This window comes from Chamaea fasciata, unplaced genomic scaffold (assembly GCF_029207755.1).
Source record: "Chamaea fasciata isolate MVZ Bird 193981 ecotype frontalis unplaced genomic scaffold, bChaFas1.0.hap1 SCAF_14, whole genome shotgun sequence".
Taxonomy (NCBI): Eukaryota; Metazoa; Chordata; class Aves; order Passeriformes; family Sylviidae; genus Chamaea; species Chamaea fasciata.
The window spans coordinates 18,242,567-18,263,235 of record NW_027094099.1 but is presented as its reverse complement, the minus strand read 5'-3'; the positions used below and the strand labels follow the sequence as shown (position 1 = coordinate 18,263,235).

The window sequence follows — 20,669 nt, the reverse complement described above, 5'->3', positions numbered from 1 at the left end:
GAGCCAGGAGCCTCCAGGTGGTCATGCTGGCCCTGAGCCCCAGGTCTGAGCCTGGACACCCCTGGGCTCCCAGAGCAGGATCCTGCCCACGAGGTTTCCTGAATGCTGCCTGTGTGCATGGGGGCCGTGGCTGGTCAGCAATAGCAATTTTGTTTTCCAGGAAAGCCTTATTTGAGACGTAAGGAAACAATTATTTTGTAGGCCCAGTAGGAATATATTTTACGTACATGAATGGAAAGACTTACCTCAAAAATATCAAGAGAAAGGCGGTTGGATGAGGAATACTCTCGTTAAGACCCACCTTGGCACCCAGCACAAGCAGCCTGAGCTGCTGGCCTGACCCACGTTGGTGTGTTGCTGTAGTTTGCAATGAGACTCCAGAGAGCAGAGACGTGCTCAGTTGTTTGGTTTGGTTTTTTTCAAAGCAGGATTTTGACACCAAATGCAATGATGTGCATAGAGCTTAACAGGAAAAAAAAACCCAACAAAACCCACAAAAAAAAAGTACCTTCTTGTATATCAGCGTTAGCTTAGGAAACAGGCACCAAAATGGCAATACTTTTTTAAGGCAAGACAGATTTGTAATATATTTGTTCACTGTGCAAAGGTATCCTACCTTGTACAAAATAAATTGAATTTCTCTCAGCGTGTAGTTCTCCAACGTACTCATTTGCAGAGCAAAACTTCCAGCCCTGCACAGATCCGAGCTCTCCGGGTGATGTGGCTGCTCCCCTCAGTCAAACCCCCCCAGGCACCAGGCTGGGACAGAAGTGGCAGGACGGCTCAGAACACCCAGTGCTGCCATTCCAAGCTGGAGTAAACCAGAGGTAAGTGGCTCTGCACACCCTTCTCCCAGTTCCTCGGCAGTTTGGCCTCAGTGGGACTCCTGGGAATGCACAATCCCAGCTGGAAGAGCCCCTGCACTCCCCCCATGTGTGCTGACCCTGCCCTGGGCCACCACAGGGTGCCAGGCCTTTGGGTGGACACCTGAGGACCCAGGGTCAGCCAGCAGCGATGGGACAGGACACGAGGCAGCCCAGCAGCTCCCGGAGAGACCAATGAATAACTCAGGAGCACAGATTTGCAGCACTGCAGAAACACCTTCAGAGCAAATGAGTCCCAGGCAATGCAGGCACTGCTACGTGCTGAAGCTTTTCAGTATTTGTGCTTCGTATTTCTAAAAATCTTGTTAACTAAAGCCCAGCGTGTAATCTAATTTGACAAGCCACACTCAATAAGCTATTTAAGACTGGAAATTCATCAGGTCTGAATTTATAGAATAAGTAATTCTAGCTTAATAAAAAATGTCTTTAAATCAGAACAATTCCATGTCTTTTCTGCTTAAGAGTCAGAACCTCAACTCCCATCAAAGACAGGAACCACTGATCCTCACTGAGTAATTGTTAAAAGTTGGGGCTTTCAAATGTGTAGGTGAGAGCAAAAACTTCTGGCAAGCAAAGCCCATTTTTGAAGCATTATATGGAATTCCCAGAACCTCAGAAAGCTCCTTCCAGGGCCCAAAGCAGGGTCTGATACCATCAGTTGTCTCCCGTTAGCAAGGAGACACTTCAGTACACAAGTGGTGCCAACTATGGAACAGAATGATCAATCAGCAGCTGAACAGGACAATCCCCCATTGGGAAGCATTCAGTTGGAATAACGACTTGCATTGTCCCTCCCAAACACCCCGGGAAGCACCTTCCTGCCCCAGGAGTGTCACCCAGCCCGGGCCAGGATCTGCTGCCAGGGCCCTGCAATCCTTAGGAAAACACAGCAAGAGGCCCAGAACAGGAGGCAAAGGATTTCCCAGGTGAGAAGTTCCTTTTCTGTACAGACCCCACTCACTGGATTTTGCTTTAGAAGTCCTCAGCCTCCCTCAGTGGTTTGTGCTCCCACCATCTGCACTGCAATTCCATCTGCTGCAGCAGGAAGAGTTTTGCCTAAAACCACACAAAATCCAGATGGACGTGACAGCAGAGTCGAGTCACCTGCTTATAGGAATGAGAAAAGGAAGCAGAGTGAAACTCATCCTGCGTTTCCAGCTGACAAATTTAGAACTTGGCTGCCACGGGAAATTGATTAATTCCAAAGTCTGCTCCAGAATGGGCAGAGAATGTGCTGCAAGAACAGCTCCTGCAGTGGGTGAGGGGCTGGGCTCACACCTCACCCTCAGAGCCGTCCCCAGGGCCACCAGTGCTGCCCACTGGTGCTCCTGGGCACCTCTTCATCGGGACACCACAGCGGGATCCAAAGCTTCCATCATTTGCTGCAGAAGGCAGGAGTTCGTCTCCCACCGGATTTTCTTCCTCGGGGAACATGGGGAAAAAAAAAAACAGGTTTGTAAAAGTTATTCGGAGGTTTGAATGGAGTGAACTCACAGAAGCTTCAAAACTTCCTGAAGCTGCCAAAGTGCCCTGGCTACAAAGTGCAACTGCCCCAGGAAGCTCAGAGCTGCTCTTGGGGAAGGCAAATGTGCTACACAGTCCTTTCAGCTCCTTTTCCAGGGACACTTCCACTTCAGTGTCTTCTCACTGCCTCTTCCAAGAAGGTCATAGGCAAAACTTTTCAGGGCAAATCCCAATTCTCCTAAGAAGTGCACCCAACACCACCGTCAGTCGTCCCCTGTAATTCTTTATTAGAATCATGGATGAATATATTTTAAATCAATCTAAAAAAATAATGAATCAAAGTACAGTACATGCATAAAATACAAAGTAATTTACAAACAGATCAAAGCAGCATCTTCAGAACTAATATCAGGAGGAGAAATGGAGTAAAAAACAAGAAGTGACCGACTACAGCAATGCCTTCCGTGTGCCTCACACATCATGAGCACCGCGAGACAGAAAGGTTGGGAACAGAACACAGCTGGAAGTGCTGACCACATCTGGATCTTCCAAGGGGGTCGTATCAGAGTCTGAGAAACGGCCCCTACAATCAATGACTTCCCTGTAATTGTATAAATAACTGCAGGCATTTACACAACAGAGAGTTCCTTTAAATCCTGTGGGAATGCAGTGGCCGTGGCCCCCAGTGCCAGCGTCAGGCGTGTTTAGGAACAGCACAGAGCCAGTGACGTGCAGTGACAGAAGGCACAGTTCATGTATCCCTGAACAAGCAGGTTGGACTGGATTGGTACAGAGCAACAGACCACAGGAAAAACACATCCAGCCAGAAAACTGCTCCAGAGGGTTTTGTTGAAGAACATACAGCTAACCACTGGAATAATTTAAAAATACTGGATCAACCAGAACTGAAAACTAAGGCCAGGTAGTGGAAGTTATTCATTCGTCAACTCAAGCACTTGAATATATTAATAAATGTGGCATGCATTAATAGATGGGACATGTAATACGTGCCAGCACCCTTCAAGTCTGAAAGAGAAAAAGGCATCCTCAAATCCTGCTACCACCAGCACTGTGAGGCCAAGCCTCCAGCAGCACAAAGATGCTGCAAGTTCCAGAGCTGGAGTGACCCTCCCTCAGGGACGCGGCTCCTGCATTCACTTCCTTCACAAGGGGCACCTCTGTGGGGTCCCAGCAGCTCTGCCTCACATCAACCTCCTCTGCAGCAGGTGCCAAACCACAGCACCTCGCTCACAGGTAGCCAGAACTGCTGCTAGCTGCTGCTTGTTCGCAAGGAATTCTCTTTTCTCCCCCATGGTATCCTATAAAACTTCACTTGACAATCTGAAGATGTAGCCACAAACATTTAACTTACAATAAAATTGCACTTCAGAGCTTCGCCGAGCTTTAGATGCAGAATACAACACCTTAAGACAAGGAAAGATTATCCTGCCCAGAGAGATTTTCCTCGTTAACCTGACAGTAATTGCTTAGTGAGGAGCAGGGTAATGTCTTCAAGTGCTCTCCAAAGGTGTCAGTGCTCTGACTAGCGGGCATCATGTTGGGAAGGGATCAGTTGAGTTCCAAACAATTTACTGAGCCCAAACCGACAGGTCGGTGTTGGGAGAATACTGCAGCCACATCCAAGTAAGAGATTGATAAACACTGAAATCAAAGTGTTCAAGACATGGAGAAATTCATGGAGAAGGAATAAGCAGTAACTAAACACAAGAATGTAACCACGAGAATTACAAATATATTTAAATCTTGGACCTGGGGAATATACACAGCCTTTTAGGAAAGAATGGACAATTTATATATTCTGACAGCACTGCATCTTTGGTTTGTTTTCAGTGGTTGGAGGGACATGGATGGGAACCACGTTGTTGCTTGGGGACATGTCATTCTCACGTCTGTCAGACATCTGCTTCTGGGAAACAATCCGATAGATCTCTGGAAGAGGAGAAAGAGCAGATCAACATGTGCACACCAGCAAAAGGCCATTGAAGAGTTAAACCTGGGGGAAACCAGGCATAGCTTTGGAACTACGTAAGTAATGCAGTGATGCTTCCACACAAAGTTCAATTGTGATGTTTTCTGGATACAGAAAATAAAATACATTTTTGCAACAGAAATTACTTTTATAACAACTGTTTTACTTCCCCTGAGATAAGAGTCAGCAAATGGACAGAATTCACAAATCTCCATGCTATGAATGAGAAACTATGCGCCCATCCATTCCTTCTGAAGGTTCTTAAGGCTCCAAGGACAGCGGTCACATGTTTGCTGATGTACCCACAAACAGGATTAAAGGGAACCATTCCAGATTTCTCTCCCTGATAGGACTGCAAGGGCAAATTCTTCTTGCTGAGCACACCCATCCAAGCAGAGTTAAATCTTCAGGAAAGGTTGATTTGGGCCCAAAAGGGGAGACTCAGCCCCTTCAGCAGCACAGAAAGCCTTTACAAAATGTGCTGTGTGAGAAATACGGGCTCCAGGTGAAGAGATTCTGAACAGGGAGGAATAAGAGAGCGTGGGATAAACACCTGCACCTTGCCCTGCCCCTGGGGCTTGTCATGGCTGATGGTGCTGCTCAAAAACTCAGAGCAGCCACAGCAGCACTTCAGCTGCACAGAGAGAGTAAAGCGTGTGTAGCACTTCACCCCCAGAAAGGAAATACAGGACACCAAAAATAGAACGTGGGGAACTCACTTGCGAATTTGAATTTGAAAACCATTAAAAAAATAAAAGCTCGTTGAAGCTCAGTTTGACAAAAAGCCCCAGCTCAGACTCAGACAAACTGTACATTAAAATGGCTTTTTCACACCAGTCAGGTGCAGCTCAAGTCATTGAGGCAACCAAACGAGAGCCGAACAGGTTAAAGGATTTTCTGATTTCACCCTGTCTCAAGCTTGCTCTTCTCTCCAACCATCTTACACATAAACAGCCTCACAAGTTAAGTGAAACCCATGAAACCAGACCTTTAAAGCCACCTGCAGCCCGGTGTGTGAACGTGCAGGGCTCAGCCTGGCCCCGTGGCAGCGCTCAGCCCGTGTGTGGGGTGGGAGGAGCAGAGCAGGAGAAATCTGCTCTGCACCTCCAGGACAAGCTTCGCGCTCAGGGCTGGCAGCCAGTTCACTCCCAGCGCAGAACAACGCCTGTTCTCATCAACAGGAAAAGCCTCTGGCCACCTTTGTTACTGGGGATTCTCCGGTAGCACCTTCAGCACCAACAATTCTCGGTTTCGTAAGAGAATTTCCTGAACAAGTTCTTGCAGGTCCCTGACGTTATCACACGCTTCCTCCACCCCATCAGCCAGGACTCACACAGGGTGCCCTCTGTGCAACAGCCTCATCTGACAGCAAAGATCTTCAGCAAACAGCCCCAAAGCCTTAAAAATAATCTTAACAGCACCAATTTCCTTGCTGATAATGGATCTCCTCCTGACTCTGGGAGCATCTTCCCAATGATCCTCACTCCACAACCTCCCCAGCAGCCCTGCAAGTGAATACACTGTCAACAGTCCCAAATTTGCCGCTTCCCCCTCCTCTGCAGAGCAAAGCTTGGCGCAGCCACAGCCTAAATGCTAAAACCTGCCCTTCCCTGGTGAGCTGCACACTCAGCACACGGGGCAGGGGAGGGGAACAGCCCAAACCTGCTCTCACTGGGGCAAAATGCCCAGCAGCCAAGGCTGCACCGGAACAGCAGCGCCCGGAGAGCACTGGCCTAATGAAGATGTGCCCTTCTTAATGAAGACACAGCACTTGGGCTCTGCTCAGGGGCTGAATGAGACCTTATTAAGGGCACATTCAGCAGAATGCATCACTGCATAATGGGGAGCTATGAGAGACAGGCAGTGCACTGTGAGAGCTGGGAAAAAGTGACACTGCCGCCCAGCAGGAGCTGGGCCAGGCCTTGGCTGCTCAGCCTGCACTGGGGTTCCGTTCATTTTCAGGTGTACAGAGACAACAAAAGAGGAAATCCCTCCATTTTTTGATTTTAATTCTCTGATGTTGTTTCCTTGGTGATGGGATTCCTTAAGAGACGGAACCACGGCGGTGTGGGAACAGAGACAGCACAGAGCCGGGCAGGGAAGGGAGGCAGACTCCAGTTTACTTTAGGGATGCTTTATCCTGCTGTGAATGCTCAGGGTGGCTGGGATCATAATAACACCAGCCTCTCTCATTTGCCAGATGATACAAAGCAGCTTTGTGTGCACAACAATCAGCCCTGGCAGTCTAGACATCTTGAAACAGAAGAATTTGGATAGGGACCATTACTCTTAGTCACAGATGGGAAAGGTCCTCAAAACCTCATCTGGAATCCACAGCAGGACAGGAAGCCCACCACATGTATGATACATCCCCTCTAAAAGTACTCTATAATATGGGAGAAGATAGAAAAGCTTTTATCCCTCATTCCACCTGTAGGAATATGGCTGTGCTAACTCCACTGGATTTGTATTTCCCATGGCCAAAGCCATCTATTCAAAGCGCTTGATCTGAGAATCCAGGTGTGGAAAAGCTTAACAGAGACCCTGCTACACCTCCAAGGGAAGCACCTTCACCAACTTCCATCACTGTCCCAACCAGATCAGTTTCAGGAGGGCTGGAAAGAAAGGGGGCTTGCTGCAGACCTTGTCACAACACCCTGCTCAGGAGAAATCCCAGCAGCTGGGGGAAAAGCTCTGAGCAGCCTGGGGCGTCTGTGGTGCAGTTCCCAGCACTGCAAATACCAGCAGGGCTGGAGCAGCAGCTCGTCCTGCCCCTTCAGTCAGCCGGCTCCGCTGGCCACGCCGGCTGGCTCGCCCAGCTTCCTGCTCCCAAGGACAGCCAGCATTCCACCCACAGGCACTGAGCCGGGAGGCAGCCCTGCCAAACACACTGCAGTCAGGATTCTGCGGGGCGACTCCAAAACCCACGTTCCTCACATGACTGTCCCTCCTCTTTCCTCCAGAGCAAGTCATTAAGAGAAAAAGCCAGCTGTGGAGTGAGTTCCAGAACAGCCCTCCTCAGCGTGCCAGTCAGAGCCCAGCTGGAGCCGAGCTGCTGCTCAGGGACTGTTGACTGCACCTTTATCTCCTCCACACAGAGCTCCTGGCTGGAGAGAGCACAGGCCCACTGAGCACAAGTGTTTCTTCCAGCACAGCCGAACTGACCCCTCCTGAACAAGGATCACAAGGATCCTGTTCACAAACCCAAGAGCTCTTCACCTCTTCAACATGCAGGCAACACTGACAGCCTCAAGAATCTGTCAGAGCTCACCACAAGGAAGTTTTATCACCTGTTTTCTCATTACAGACAGCTCTGCTTACAGACATAATAAAACAAACAAAAAAAAAAATTCAAACCTCCACAGATTAGAATCCAAGCTCACTTCTAGAATAAGAAGTTCTGTGGGAAGCATGTGAGAGAGAAAGAAAGGCCAGCCCATGCCAGAGAGGTGAGGTGCTTCCCATGGCAACAGCAGTGCATCCTTTGAACACCACATGGCTCTGAAGGAAGCCCAGGGCACACAGGAAACTTCCCACCTCTCCAGTGTCACCTAGAAAACACAAGGGGCCAGCAGGAGATGGGGACTGTGAGGTGACCAGGCTATGACAGCCTGAGAGCCACCTCAGGAGGGAAGAAACACTGCCTGATACATCTGATGTTGTTTTATTAGCGCTGGTGTATGAAAGTTAATTAACTGACCTGCATCTGAGAGCCCTGAGCCCTCTGCAAACAGGAAGTGGGAGCAGCAAGGCTGCTTGTTCTCCAGGACGCACAGCACATCTGGCCAAATGTGACCTCAAAGTCGAGGTGTTCCTGAGAGAAAAGCTACCAAGGACATGGGGATGAAGGAAGAAGTTTCAGGTTTTGGCACTGACAAGTGAGCAACGTCTATCCCCTGAAAAATCCATGCCCGAATTCCTGTGCATTTTTGGCAGGACTGCCTTTAGGCATGTGAAGAAAACAGGAAATGCAGCAGGCATCTCAACACCTCTGCATTCAGCCACTCCTTAGTCATCCACCCTCTGATGGCACTGGCAGTTTGTCACGTAGGGAACAAATGTGTGAACTAAAAGAACTTCTTTCTTTATGAAACAAATTTGTGCAATGCTGGAATTACAACCGAATTACTACACTGAAGTTAAAAGGGAACCACACGGTTCAATTAAAAAGGGAAAAAAGTTCTTTATTCACCTAACACAACCACACTGAGCTGGTATCTGCACAGGAGCACTACTGCTTAGGAACCCAGGGTAAGAACACAATAGTCAGAACTGTCAGAGGCCTCTTACAACTCAGGAGGAAGCAAGAAACAGATGGACACAGGCAGCTAATACCCCAGCAGCCCAACACCTCTCTGCACTGCCAGGCTGTCCATAAAGCATTTCAAACAACTGAAGAAATGCTACAGGATTTATACTTTTACTACAGTAAATAACCTCCTAGTTCTATCCTCACATGCATGTTCCAGCATGGCTACCAAGACTTTTCTGGTGTGTTTTTAAAGGAAGGTCTAAATTAGGTGGCAAAGAGGAAAAAAAAAACAGAACTAACTAGGTGCCAATGTCACAGCAACAAGATCTGATTTAGAAACAGTTCAGAAGTGGGGCCACTGCTCATACCAAGCACATCACATAGCCTGGCACATGCTGCACTGGGAAGAAGGGACTTTAAATTTACAACTGGAAAACATGTTGGAAGCAGCTGGAGAAAGCAAGAGACTGCCTGGCACACCTAGAACAGGGACACAGCAAACACAGGAGTGTCTCAGATATTCTGAAAACTCGGACTAGAGCATTTGCCAAAGCTGGGAATCATGAAAGCTCCAAAATCAGAGGCCACAGTGTCCCACTGTGCCCTGGCTGCAGCTGACAGGGTGCCCAGAAATGCAGAAGTCTCATGACAATGAGTGACTTCCACACCAATTGTGAATTCCTACCCCACCTTTACAAGCCAGGGTTAAGGTTCCCCAAATGGAGTGTCTCAGCTTTAACAAGTTTTGCCTGCCTAAACAAGGCTTCAAACAAAAAGGAAGTTCTTTATCCACAGAGCATAAAAATGCAGCACTGACTGCTGTCACATGTTACACAGGCCAAAAGTCCAGGCAGGACTATTAAATGCAACAACAGCAACTCCTGCGGCTCAGGAGTCACTGTGTCTCAAAGGAAGGATCTCTGCTCTTTCATCCCTTTTTCCTTGGCAACTGCTACAGCCACCATTAAAGATGGAAACAAATTGGACAGACTTCTCCTTGATAAACAATGGCTGTTCTCACTTGATGCCAGCATGAGACAATTCCCTCCTGTGGGCACTCCCTGTAATGGGAGATGGAAACTGCAACACGAACCAGGCTGACAAGAAACCTGGGGCAGATCAAAGTGAACAAGGATTCATTCCCCAGTTCAAGGCTGGCCTTTCAACTGTAACACTGAAACTGGACTCCAAATCTTATGGCTAATGAAGAATGATTAAATAGCAACATTTTAAACACTTTATAGGCAAAGAAATGCCTATTTGCATCATATCTGAGCAGCCTTCTGCCCTTCCCCCTTGAAGCACAAAGCCCTGGATGACTCACCTGTCAGAATAGTCTGGAAAGCTGCTTCCACATTTGTAGAGTCTAAAGCAGACGTCTCAATAAATGACAAACCATTCTTCTCTGTGTGGACAGAAATACTATAATTAGAGAGGTACAGCACATATCTGTTTCCCATCTGGAGAAGCTTCTGTACCAGATAATATTTGTAGTGTTCCTGATGAGACACCCAGGTATCAAGAGAGAGTAAAAGAAATTGTGGAGTTTTCCCCCTGAAGTGTTGGGAAAGTGACACCACCCAACACGAACATTAGAATTTACACCCACTCCCAACACAGGTATCAGCCCAGTGCTGTGTTACTTCAAGGCACATTTTCCTGCACCACTGAAAGGGATAATCTGTTGCAGTTTCTCTGTGTGAGAAAGTGTCCCATATTTTCTTCAACCTCATCAAGTTTCTCCACCTCCCACCTGCTAATGCATCACAGCAGTTTATTTAACAGGAATAGAACAGCAGGGGGATTGACACTCCCCCAGCTGCAGGCAGGGATCCTCACTGGCCATAAACTGCCAGTGGAACTACAGCAAACTTTAATGTGAGGAACCCAGCTACACTCCTGGATGAAGGAGACTGGGCCTAAAACAAGGCTTACGGAAACTAGAACTACTGCTCACAGATCTTAATTACATAACAAAAGTCAGAGAGCCAGTTTGATGAAAGCGTTCAGCCACAGGCACCTGTGTAAGGCTGCAGATCAGCCGGGACACAGAAGGCAAAGTTACCACCACACAAGAAACTCAAACCTAAAGTCGTAGACACAGTTTCTGCTTGACAAACAGTGCCCAGGCAAGAGAATAAATCTGGTTTAAAAAGTTCAGGTGCCTCTGGCTGATTCTTGAAACAACACGCATGTTCTGCAAGGCCTGCTTTCAGACTGAAGGTGACATGTGACACTGAGGGGCATGACCAGCCACAGTTTTTTTTCCTCCTACCCACACCCTCCCCAAGCCAGGCAGGCAGATCCCCAGAGAGCAGCAGGGAATTCCAGGGTTCCCCAACCTGCAAAAGCTCTGGCCTCGTCGGTGGGGACGGCCCGGAGGTGGCGCAGGTCGCTCTTGTTGCCCACGAGCATGATGACGATGTTGCTGTCGGCGTGGTCCCGCAGCTCCTTCAGCCACCGCTCCACGTTCTCGTAGGTGAGGTGCTTGGCGATGTCGTACACCAGCAGTGCCCCCACGGCTCCACGGTAGTACCTGGGGACAGGGGACAGCCAGACAGACACTGTGAGGTGACAGGAGGCCGTGCAATAGTGAGGAACAGCTCTGGCTCAGCCAGCCAGGCAAACAATGCCCAGGGCAATTCCCCGGTGCTGCAGGACCGGACACGGGGAAGTGGAGCAGCCAGACAAGGTTACACCACAGGGCCAGCTCAGAGTCTGCGGGGGAAACCTGCATCCCAGACATGAAACCCTGGGCTCTGTGGGAAGCTGCTGTCACCTTCCACCTCTGATCCACTCCTGAAAATTCTCCCCCACCCATCACTGTGGGTGCAGCACAGGCACGGCCCAGAGTGATAAGGAGACTGTTGAGTGACTCACTGGGTCATAAAAATGTCAGCATGATCTACTCCCTTTACCAAAGGCCACAGCTCCTTTTGAGTGAGAGCCACAGCAGTGCATTCAGTAGGAAACAGGCTGTGAGGCACACCTAGAACCGGCTGTGTTCTCTCACAATTCCCTCCAGCTCTACTGAAATCCAGCTTTTGCTATGCTGGTTTTTAACAATTAAACAAGCACACAAGTGAGCAGTCTTCCCTGGCTGCTTCAGTAAGGTTTCAGCTCTTAGGTTACCGCTGATAAAAAGACCAGGAACACTGATATTCCTTTATCACCCACTTCCATGGAAATGAGTCTCTCAAAGCTCTTGCATTCTAAACTTGAAATGCCCCCAGTTACGTGTCATGAGAGCACTGCAAAGTAAATCAGTCTGTGCAGGAACACACCAGATCGAGTTTCTGGGCCGAATAATATTTAACCTTCCCACCACCAAAGGCTGTGGGTATTACCTGATAAAACACAAACACAAAACCCTGTTTGAAGTTGGTGAGGAACTGGAAAGGCCCAAAATTGCCCTCCTCAGCCAAAGCTTGTCCACAGGCTCCACTTACGCTGAGGTTATGGCTCGGTATCGCTCCTGCCCCGCCGTGTCCCAGATCTGAGCCTTTATTGTCTTCCCATCCACCTGGATGCTCCTCGTTGCAAACTCCACTCCAATGGTGCTTTTGCTTTCCAAGTTAAACTCATTGCGAGTGAATCGAGACAGAAGGTTGCTCTTGCCTACTCCAGAGTCTCCAATAAGTACAACTGCAAGACAAAAATGATATCAGAATCAGACTCCAGAGGTAGACGACACATTGAAAATCACATGCAAGAAATATTTCTTTTAAAGAATGAAGCATGAAGGAAAAGAATGGCAACAGCACCATCCTTGTCATGGATTTGCTGTCCAAGTCTCAATATTTCTGGAAAACCAGAGCTGCCACATTCACCAGCATTTTGAACAGATGTTAGACTTGACTTTTATTTGGTTATACTTCAGCCTCCTTTGCCCAGCATGGAAGAACATTCCTCTTTAAGGAATAATATACATAGCTGTCACCGCAAACATTGGTGACCAGTTATATTTCCTTGAACACTACTGGAACTAATAAACAAAACCCTACAACCACACAACTGAAATCTGGTTTGCTGAAGAAGTCCAAAACACAGGTCAAGCAGCAGACTCTGCTTTCACGTTACACTCCTCATGCCTTTGCAGAAGAGAGGTTCCCCACTGGGGCAGAAAATTTTGTGAATGAAAAAAGAACCAAACCAAAGAATCACCAAGGCCACCATCACCCCGCCAGCCAGTCTGAAATGTTTGCTGAGCCACAGCTCTCTGCCCTTCCACAGTCCCCAGTGCCGCTGTGGCTCCTGGACACATCAGGCCAGAGCCTGAAACTGCTCCAAAATGCTGCCAGGGGATCACTGAGCCTCAGAGCTGGCTCCACCATTCCCTGGCTCAGTTTGACTCATCCCAGCACCAGTGCCAAGCAAACTAATTGGAAGGATTCAGCTATGCTTGACGAGAGACTGACAGAAGGTTCAAAGTCCAGTTCCTGCAGGAAAAACAGCATCACGAGGATTCGCTGCAATATCTTGTAACGCTGAGTTGAAAGGTGCAAGTTTAAGTGTAACTTAAAACTCAGCACCAAGAGGCAGAACAGTGGATGAAATGTGTTCACAACCAGAGTGACATGAACATGACCAGGAGCCTCTTGGGCTGACCCTATGGCCTTAAGGATGATAACGTTCCAAACCAGTAGCGAAGGAAAGGGAAGAAAAACAAGATAAAATCGTCCAGAAGAAATGCCAATAACGAAGTTCAGCAGTGAATCAACACCCGTGCAGGCAAAAAAAAGTGCAAGGTCAGGTGACAAAAAACACTGTGTCTTTGTTTATTTAGAAAAACAACAATTACTTGCTCAGTAACACACATCATTAACTGTTAAGACACCACAACACAGCGTTAAAGATTCTGTGTGGAGCAACAAAGCAATGAGAGCACCAAACACACGCAATGACACAAACCCCCCCCCGTGGAGCTCAGTCTAGCAGCAGAAACACTCCCATCTGCTGCTGCAGCCCTCTGCAGCTTCTGTTTAAATAATGCAGAGCAATTCTGGCAGAGGGGACTTCGCTCTGACTGGAAGGGCAGAGCAGCACCTTTTAAACTCCCTCCATAAATGAAAATTGCTGTAAAACGTTGGCTTCAAGCACGGCCTTGTGCAGAATACTTCATCAAAATAAACATCTCCCCAGCTGCCCGTGCCAGCTGACTCAGCACGCAGCCGGCCAAGCACACGAGGCGCAGAAAGCACCCTCTGTTAACCTCTCCTGTGCGGGAAGATCACAAGGGCAGGTAGGAGGCAAAGGCCCCGTGCTGAATGCAAACAGGAGTCTGCTCTCCTGCGTGCCGGGTCACTGCTGAACGGCTCTGCTGGCACAGAGATGCTCCATCCTGATAAACCCAGTGCAGGGGACAGGGCACCGCTTGCATCACCGCCCCTGGCAAACAGCCACAGCTTTCCTCTGCCACCGGCAAGGCACTTCTTCAACGCTGTTTTGGCAGGTCTGGACCATGGGTTTAGATGACATCATGTTTGTATTCACTGGGACATACAACGAGTTCCTAAGAGGGAAAAGCCGACAGCTTCCTTTGCACAGCTCAGTCCTGCTATCACCCAGCAGTGCCCAGAAGCTTCTCTAAGCAGGAAAAGCAATCCACATTCACCATTCCCTTTTCCCAACAGGATGCACCACATACCTGTTAAGTATTCCCTCAAACCTGTTTTTGTAGTTCAGGGCAAAGCCCACTTTTAAGTCATTTAACAATAGAGGGATCCCTTTAATTCCTCTGCCAGGTTTTTTTTTTTTCCCTTGCCTTGTCTGAATCCCACACTGCGTGTGTTCTGAATGGTTTCCAGCACCAGATTAATGTGTCCCAATTATAAAGGGAAAATAATACCTTCCTCCTTGAAGTCAGCTATTTCCTCTACTTAATTGGGCCACTGCAGCTCCTCTTGAACACGGACACGAGAACAGCCTGGAATGTCAGCAGGCGCCTAAGACTCCTCACACCTTCTGCATTTCTGCCAGTCTGGGCAAGTATCACTCTTTAAATAAAATTATAAACTGAAACAGCTTTAACAGCCACTCAGGTTGTGTCATTAATTTCAGTTTTGCTTTCCGTATCAAGCCACCATATTTTGATATTTTATGCTATGCAGTGTTCCCATGTATTACATTCTTGGCATAGAACTGCAGTAGGAATGACTCTGGATGACCAAGTCCCACACTAAACACTCCAAGCAAACAGTTTCTAGGAGGGAAATGACGTTATCCAGGCCGTGATAAAGCTAATTGATTGTTCCTGCACATCGTTCCTTTCATTGGGCTTTTCTTCTGGAAACTCACTCCTAATGGTTAGAAATTGCCTTCTGATTTTCAGAAGGGATTAGTGGTCAGCTGACAGTGGTGTCCATGTGCCAACATTCTCCATTAGCTTATTAGTGTCTTCTCCCAGTGGTGTTTAGGCTGGGGTATTTACAGAAAGCAACCACATCTTGTCTGGCCTTTGCTGTATTCGCTAAACACAAAAACCGGTCAAATGGTTCCTTATAAACACATTGTTCATTTCCCCAAACACCTCCCCTACAAGTTTTTCAATTTCTTTTTAGCACAGTGAGAACTGCACACCTCATTCTAAGCAAGATCTCCCTGTGATGCAGACAAGAATTTTAGCATTTCCACCTCTGCTAGGCACACCTGGAGCTGGAATTATTTCCCCTGACCATTTCAACGTGAACAGCTCAGTCTGCCTGTCATCAGACCTAATTGCTCAGCTTTAGGTTGGCAAACTTTTACTCTCTAAGAGCCCAAGTCCTCAGGGACAAACCCTTACATCCCAAATCTCGGCTCATCTGGAGGATCACAGTCCTCATCAGCACGCAGCTCTTACAGTGACACACTCCCACTTCCCCGTCCCACCCAACTTGCATCATCCACAAATTCCTTTTCTGCATCAGCACGGGAAGGAGGAAGGTCTGGAGGAAACATTTCAGCAAGTTCAGCCACAAGACTCAGTCCTGAAATTAATCAATAACCAGGTGTGAAGCAGCACCTCCCTCACAGGAGCAGCACCTCCCTCACAGGAGCAGCACCTTAGGAAGTTGCACAACCAAGGAAAACTGTATTGGCACATCTGAAAGTTATGGAAATGATCTCCCAGCCCCAAGTGACTGATTTAGTGGTGGGACAGTTCAATACTTGCAACCACGTGCTTTCAATCGATGCATTTGACTTTCTATAGCATTTACTACCCTAAACATTTAAGACAAGCATACAAGCATTCCATGGAGAGAGAAAAAAAAGAGCAGGAAGTCCACAGTACTGTATAAATTTCACTCTGTAATTCCAGATTTATTTCTGTAGAAGACCAAAATAAGAATTCAATTTCCTAGGCTGCATGAGAAGCAATTTAGAGAACTATGTCAGGAAAGGGTTATTAATTTTTCACCAACATTCCAGCTCACTCACACAATTTTTATTTCTAAAAAACCTCTTAGCTTAAATTTTCCGAAAATATTTTAATTATCTCATTAAATATGAGATCAGGTTGAAAATAGAGTCCAGCAGCACTAGCTTGTGTTGTCTGTGGCAAAAGTTATTGCACAAGTCACGTATTACATGATCTAGGACACCAGCACAAGGAAATCACCACGTCTAAAAACCCATCTCTGCACTGAGCTCTGCTATTAAGAGACATATCAATAAAAAGCTTGGACACATCTTCATGACCCCCAGAAGAACCTGCTGATGAAGACCTCTCCCTGCCCACTTCAGCTGGAGTTTGAAGGGCATGTGAAAAAAAAAAAATGACTTGATCCTACACGTCATAGCTGGTCATAAACCCAACATGGTCATGACTTATTTAATCTCCCTCCTCAGCTGTGCCCCATTTTATTCACTCTTTTTCTGTCACAAAGAGAACTGGCACTCCAGAGGCCTTTGGGGAGGGATTACCCGTCCATACAACCAGTAACACTTCCCAACACCTCTGCAGTAAATGGCTGCACCAGCAGGTTTGCCGTGGCACCAAAGTGCCTCCACATGTGAGGCAGTGAAAGTCGAGGGCTTCTCCCACTGTCAAACCAACAGACGTCATGCAACCACACATGTGTCTAAACACACAAGTAAAAATGGGTCTTCCTAATCCCAAACCAGCAAGCCGGTTCAGTTTCAGAGCATTTCCTCAATATCAAAGGGAGAAGTTGGAGAAATGAACATGATGCAAAGGAGCAGAGGGCTGAAACTGGAGTTTCTCCTAGCAGTAAGCTGAATGTCACCACAAGTCAGGTCCACGACATGAGACTGCCGCAAATCCAGAGTCCCAGATGGTTAAAGGTGCAGACATAATCTTCCTGAGCTTTGTTCATAGAAAACTTCTTCTACAAGTGAGGGTTCCTTTGATAACTGCTCATCTACTGCAAGCACATTGATCAAAAAGAGCAAAAGGTTCCTGTACTAAAGCCAGGCTTAATTTATTAAGAAATAAAGTAGTATCTTTATATCATCATTATATTTTCCTCCTACTAAAATTAGAGCAAGATTGCTATGAACTGGACTTCATCGGCCTTATGCTTCCTCAGGGGCCATTCTGGGAACAGCAGGCACTGCTCCCAGCCAGACCCCGAAAATGTGGAAGAATACAAAGACTGGAGGCTGGACAAGAAGAATTTAACAGAAATCTGTTTTTTTCCAGGCTAGGCTTAGCCTTTCTTATATGCTGAAATGTTGCAACACAGTCAGGAGAAGTGTATTTTGTAACAGGTCCCTGGATTTTACTGTACCGCAGCGCAGGTGGGCTCAGCTTACACCCAGCAGCAGAGTCAGCCAGATTTCAACACACAGCTGCTGGCAGGGGCTGACAGGACAAAACCAGAGGTCTCACAAACAGAAACGTGGCAGTTCAGCCCAGGAGCAGTAAAAGACAGCCTGACTAGAGAACATCACTCGATTGCTTGAACCAGGTCAAACTGTGACCTCAGTCCCACCAAGCTCCCATACAGTCCCTTCATAAAACCAGAAATGTCCTGCTGGATGAAGTGTCCGGACAGACCAACACCCAGAGTCTGACTCCAAATATCTGATGTCCAAAAACCATGATGTGTATCACAACAAACAGGCTAATTTCTGTCCTAGGCAGCCCTTGCATCTTCAAATAAACAATGCCTTCAGATTTGCCATTGTAACCGTCACACTGACATGACCCAAACAAGATTTTTTTTGCTTCTGTGAATTCGTGCAGGCTTTCAAATCCATTATAATATGCATGGCAATGCACCACAAAATTTGCATACACACCTGAGGGACTTTGTCCTTTTGCTTTCACCCCCCGCCCAATAAAAGAAGCATTACAGATATCCAGAGAAATTATGACAAACAGGAAATACTTTCCCTATATGCCTTTATCACTCACTGTTAAAATTTTATAAAGCTGTACATCAATTCAGTACAAGGGCTATGAATCCATTAGGTCTCTTTTCTGATTATTTTGATGCCTTTCTCCACCTTTTTAATTCTAAAACATCCCTTTCAAAATGGATATGTCTGTCATGCCTACATTTCACCTCAATTCTCAGGATGCTCATGTCTCACATTCAAACGCTGATTTAACATTGTCCCTAAGTTCCCATTTCCTTTTCCAAAAGATTTACCAACCCCTTGCCTTTTTGACCAGTGCCTGGCAAGGAGACATTCTGTTTCAGAGACCTACTTGCAATAATTTCCAGATCCTTCCAGAGTGGCAACAGCTTGTTTAGAACCACCACCACCTCTGGGAAGTTACGAAAGTTTCCACGATTTTGTTACTCTGCGTTTTTGTGTTATTTCAGCTGCCACATCAATCCCAGTTAAGTGGCATTGCATCAACTTCCTGCAGTCCACTTTAGCCTGGAAAAACCCAAATCATTTATCTCCACAGCATTCCCTGCACTCCCAACAGCTTCTATAAACCAAGCTAAACAGAAAAAGCTTTAGAAAAGACAATCAATTAAATCACTTTGCACTTCTCCATATAGCTGGATCCCGACTTTATTTTTTCCCAACTATAAAAGGAAGCAGGCCAAATGAAAGATAGGAGCTCTCCCAACAAACTCTGTGTCACTGATATTCCCAGGCTTTCACAGCTAAAACATTAATTACAAACCCACTGACAGAACTGCATGAACAAGGGTAATTCAATGGCTTTGATATCCTGCACACAAGTATCTACAATAACATTGCCTGATGCCATTAAACCAGTGGTCAGCAAGGTCCCTGCCAGTGCAAGCTGAGGAAAGAGCCCATTCAGGAACTTCCTGATTTGATTTCCACAGCAGTACAGATGACTGACTCAGAGGTAGAAATAATGCCACTTTCCACACACAACTGGATAAAACACCCAACAACAAAAATAAGGTAATTCCTCAAAGTTATTACAGGAGCTTAACAGTACGGGAAAACACAATGTTTTCCTTTACCTTCATGATGACAAGCACAGGGTCTCTCATCAGTACAACACAACAAGCAATGCTCTTAACCCTAAATTCAAATCACAGTAAACAACTACTTTTTTACAATACTTCGCTTTTTCAGTGAGATGTAAAAAAACGGGAGAGTGAACTTTTAAAATATCAGCACTTCTGTACACATCACAGCAGGCTACACGAACCTGTCCAGCAGGCTGGTGGTTTACTCTGCAGGGAGTGAAAATTGAGTATTTAACCACAACCTGGAACATTTCAACCCAACTTGGCACTGTATGGCAGCCTGGAGGGGCTTCAGCCCTGGAAAACAAGGTATTCCTGCCGTTCCCTGTGGGAGCCAGGACAGATCAAGGCCAGGTTGGACATTGGAGCAACCTGGGACAGTGGAAGGTGTCCCTGCCCATGGCAGGGGGTGGAATGCGATGATCTCTAAGGTCCGTTCCCACCCACCCCATTCCCTGATTCCATGAGGATTTTACGATCTCTGGGCGTGGAACAGCAGGGACATTCCACTCCTCGCCAAGGGCTCTGAACACAGAAGGCAGCAAACCGTGCTGGATTAAATCAGCGCATCATCTACCAATGCTGAATATATCTCACCCACCCTATAGGTCTATTTAACAGCTGGACAGGGTTCTTATCAACCTTGAGGAGTCCTTATCAGCTCTGGGCATCCTTCCTGGCGATCTTTGCTCGCCACCCGGCAGACCGGCCGCCGCCTCAGCCTGTGCCCGGGGCAGCCTCGGAGCGGCGCCGCCACCAACCCCCCGCTGCCAAAGCCTGCCCGAAGCTGACATTTTGGGGTGAGGGAGGGACACCCCGGCGCGGCGCGGCGATGCGCGGAGCGCTGCCCCCGCCCGCCGGGCCCCGCGTCAGGGAGCGGCCCCGGCCCCACCCGCGGGCCCCGCTGCCCGCCCGCCCGCCCGTCCGCCGGGCCCTGCCCGCCTCACCTTTGAAGAGATAATCGTACTCGTCGTCGCGGGTGCCCATGGCGGGTGGCGGAGGTGCGGGACCGGGAGCGGAGCGGAGCGGGGCCGGACCCTCCCTGCAGCCGCCGCAGCGCTTCCGCCCTCCGCGCTCCGCCCGCCCGCCCACAGGCGCTTCCGGGGCAGCGGTGCCACCGCACGACCGCGCCCGGGGCAGCGCCGCGGCCGCGCCCTCAGCGGGTTAAAACCAGCGGGGCTCCCGCCCGGCCCCAGCGGGCCCCCGAGCACCGATCCCCCCCCGCCGGCGGTCCGGGGAGAGCGGCCGCGCTGCGGCGGGGGAGCGGGGAAAGGGACTAGGGGCGGCCCAGAGGGGGTGGTGGCAGAGCGGTTCCATGGTGTAATGGTTAGCACTCTGGACTCTGAATCCAGCGATCCGAGTTCAAATCTCGGTGGAACCTGAATCTTTTCTTCTCTCATTTCGGTTTTTTTTTTGTTTGTTTGTTTTTTTGTTTTTTTGTTTTCGGTTTAATGTGTCCTAACGATGCCCGGGCACTCTCTGAGCTGCCCGACTGAGTCCCTGTGCCCAAACGATGGATGGGCGCACTGAGCTCCCCCGACTCCTGTGCCCAAGTGATGGATGGGCAGGCTCTGCGCTCCCTGGGCCTCTTCACGTGCTCTTCACCTCACTTCTTGCCTGGTGCTCACCAACCTTAACCCCCATCACGGGGTGGGTGTCCTTCTCCT

At 48.1% G+C, this 20,669-nt stretch overlaps 1 protein-coding gene and 1 non-coding gene across 2 annotated transcripts; one reads left to right on the top strand and one right to left on the bottom strand.

Annotated features, from left to right (window-relative positions):
- Positions 1-2,611: 2,611 nt before the first annotated feature.
- RAB11A (RAB11A, member RAS oncogene family) lies at positions 2,612-20,081 on the bottom strand. The gene is made up of 5 exons (XM_066196633.1): positions 19,950-20,081; positions 12,040-12,235; positions 10,933-11,126; positions 9,915-9,995; positions 2,612-4,298 (listed from the first exon to the last, which is right to left on the bottom strand). Exons 1-5 carry the CDS (start codon positions 19,987-19,989, stop codon positions 4,159-4,161), a joined length of 651 nt encoding a protein of 216 aa, XP_066052730.1. The 5' UTR covers positions 19,990-20,081; the 3' UTR covers positions 2,612-4,158.
- A 230-nt stretch (positions 20,082-20,311) lies between these two features.
- Positions 20,312-20,383, top strand: TRNAQ-CUG (transfer RNA glutamine (anticodon CUG)). Its single transcript has one exon. It is a non-coding gene; the product is annotated as a tRNA-Gln (tRNA).
- Positions 20,384-20,669: the final 286 nt, after the last annotated feature.

What these genes read in the sequence shown, in the direction of transcription:
- RAB11A (XM_066196633.1), bottom strand. Translation starts at nt 19,989, where the DNA reads ATGGGCACCCGCGACGACGAGTACGATTATCTCTTCAAAG. An exon ending in GTACGATTATCTCTTCAAAG is followed by an intron (nt 12,236 to 19,949) that starts GTGAGGCGGGCA and finishes TTTGTCTTGCAG; the next exon opens with TTGTACTTATTGGAGACTCT. An exon ending in TACCGAGCCATAACCTCAGC is followed by an intron (nt 11,127 to 12,039) that starts GTAAGTGGAGCC and finishes CCCTGTCCCCAG; the next exon opens with GTACTACCGTGGAGCCGTGG.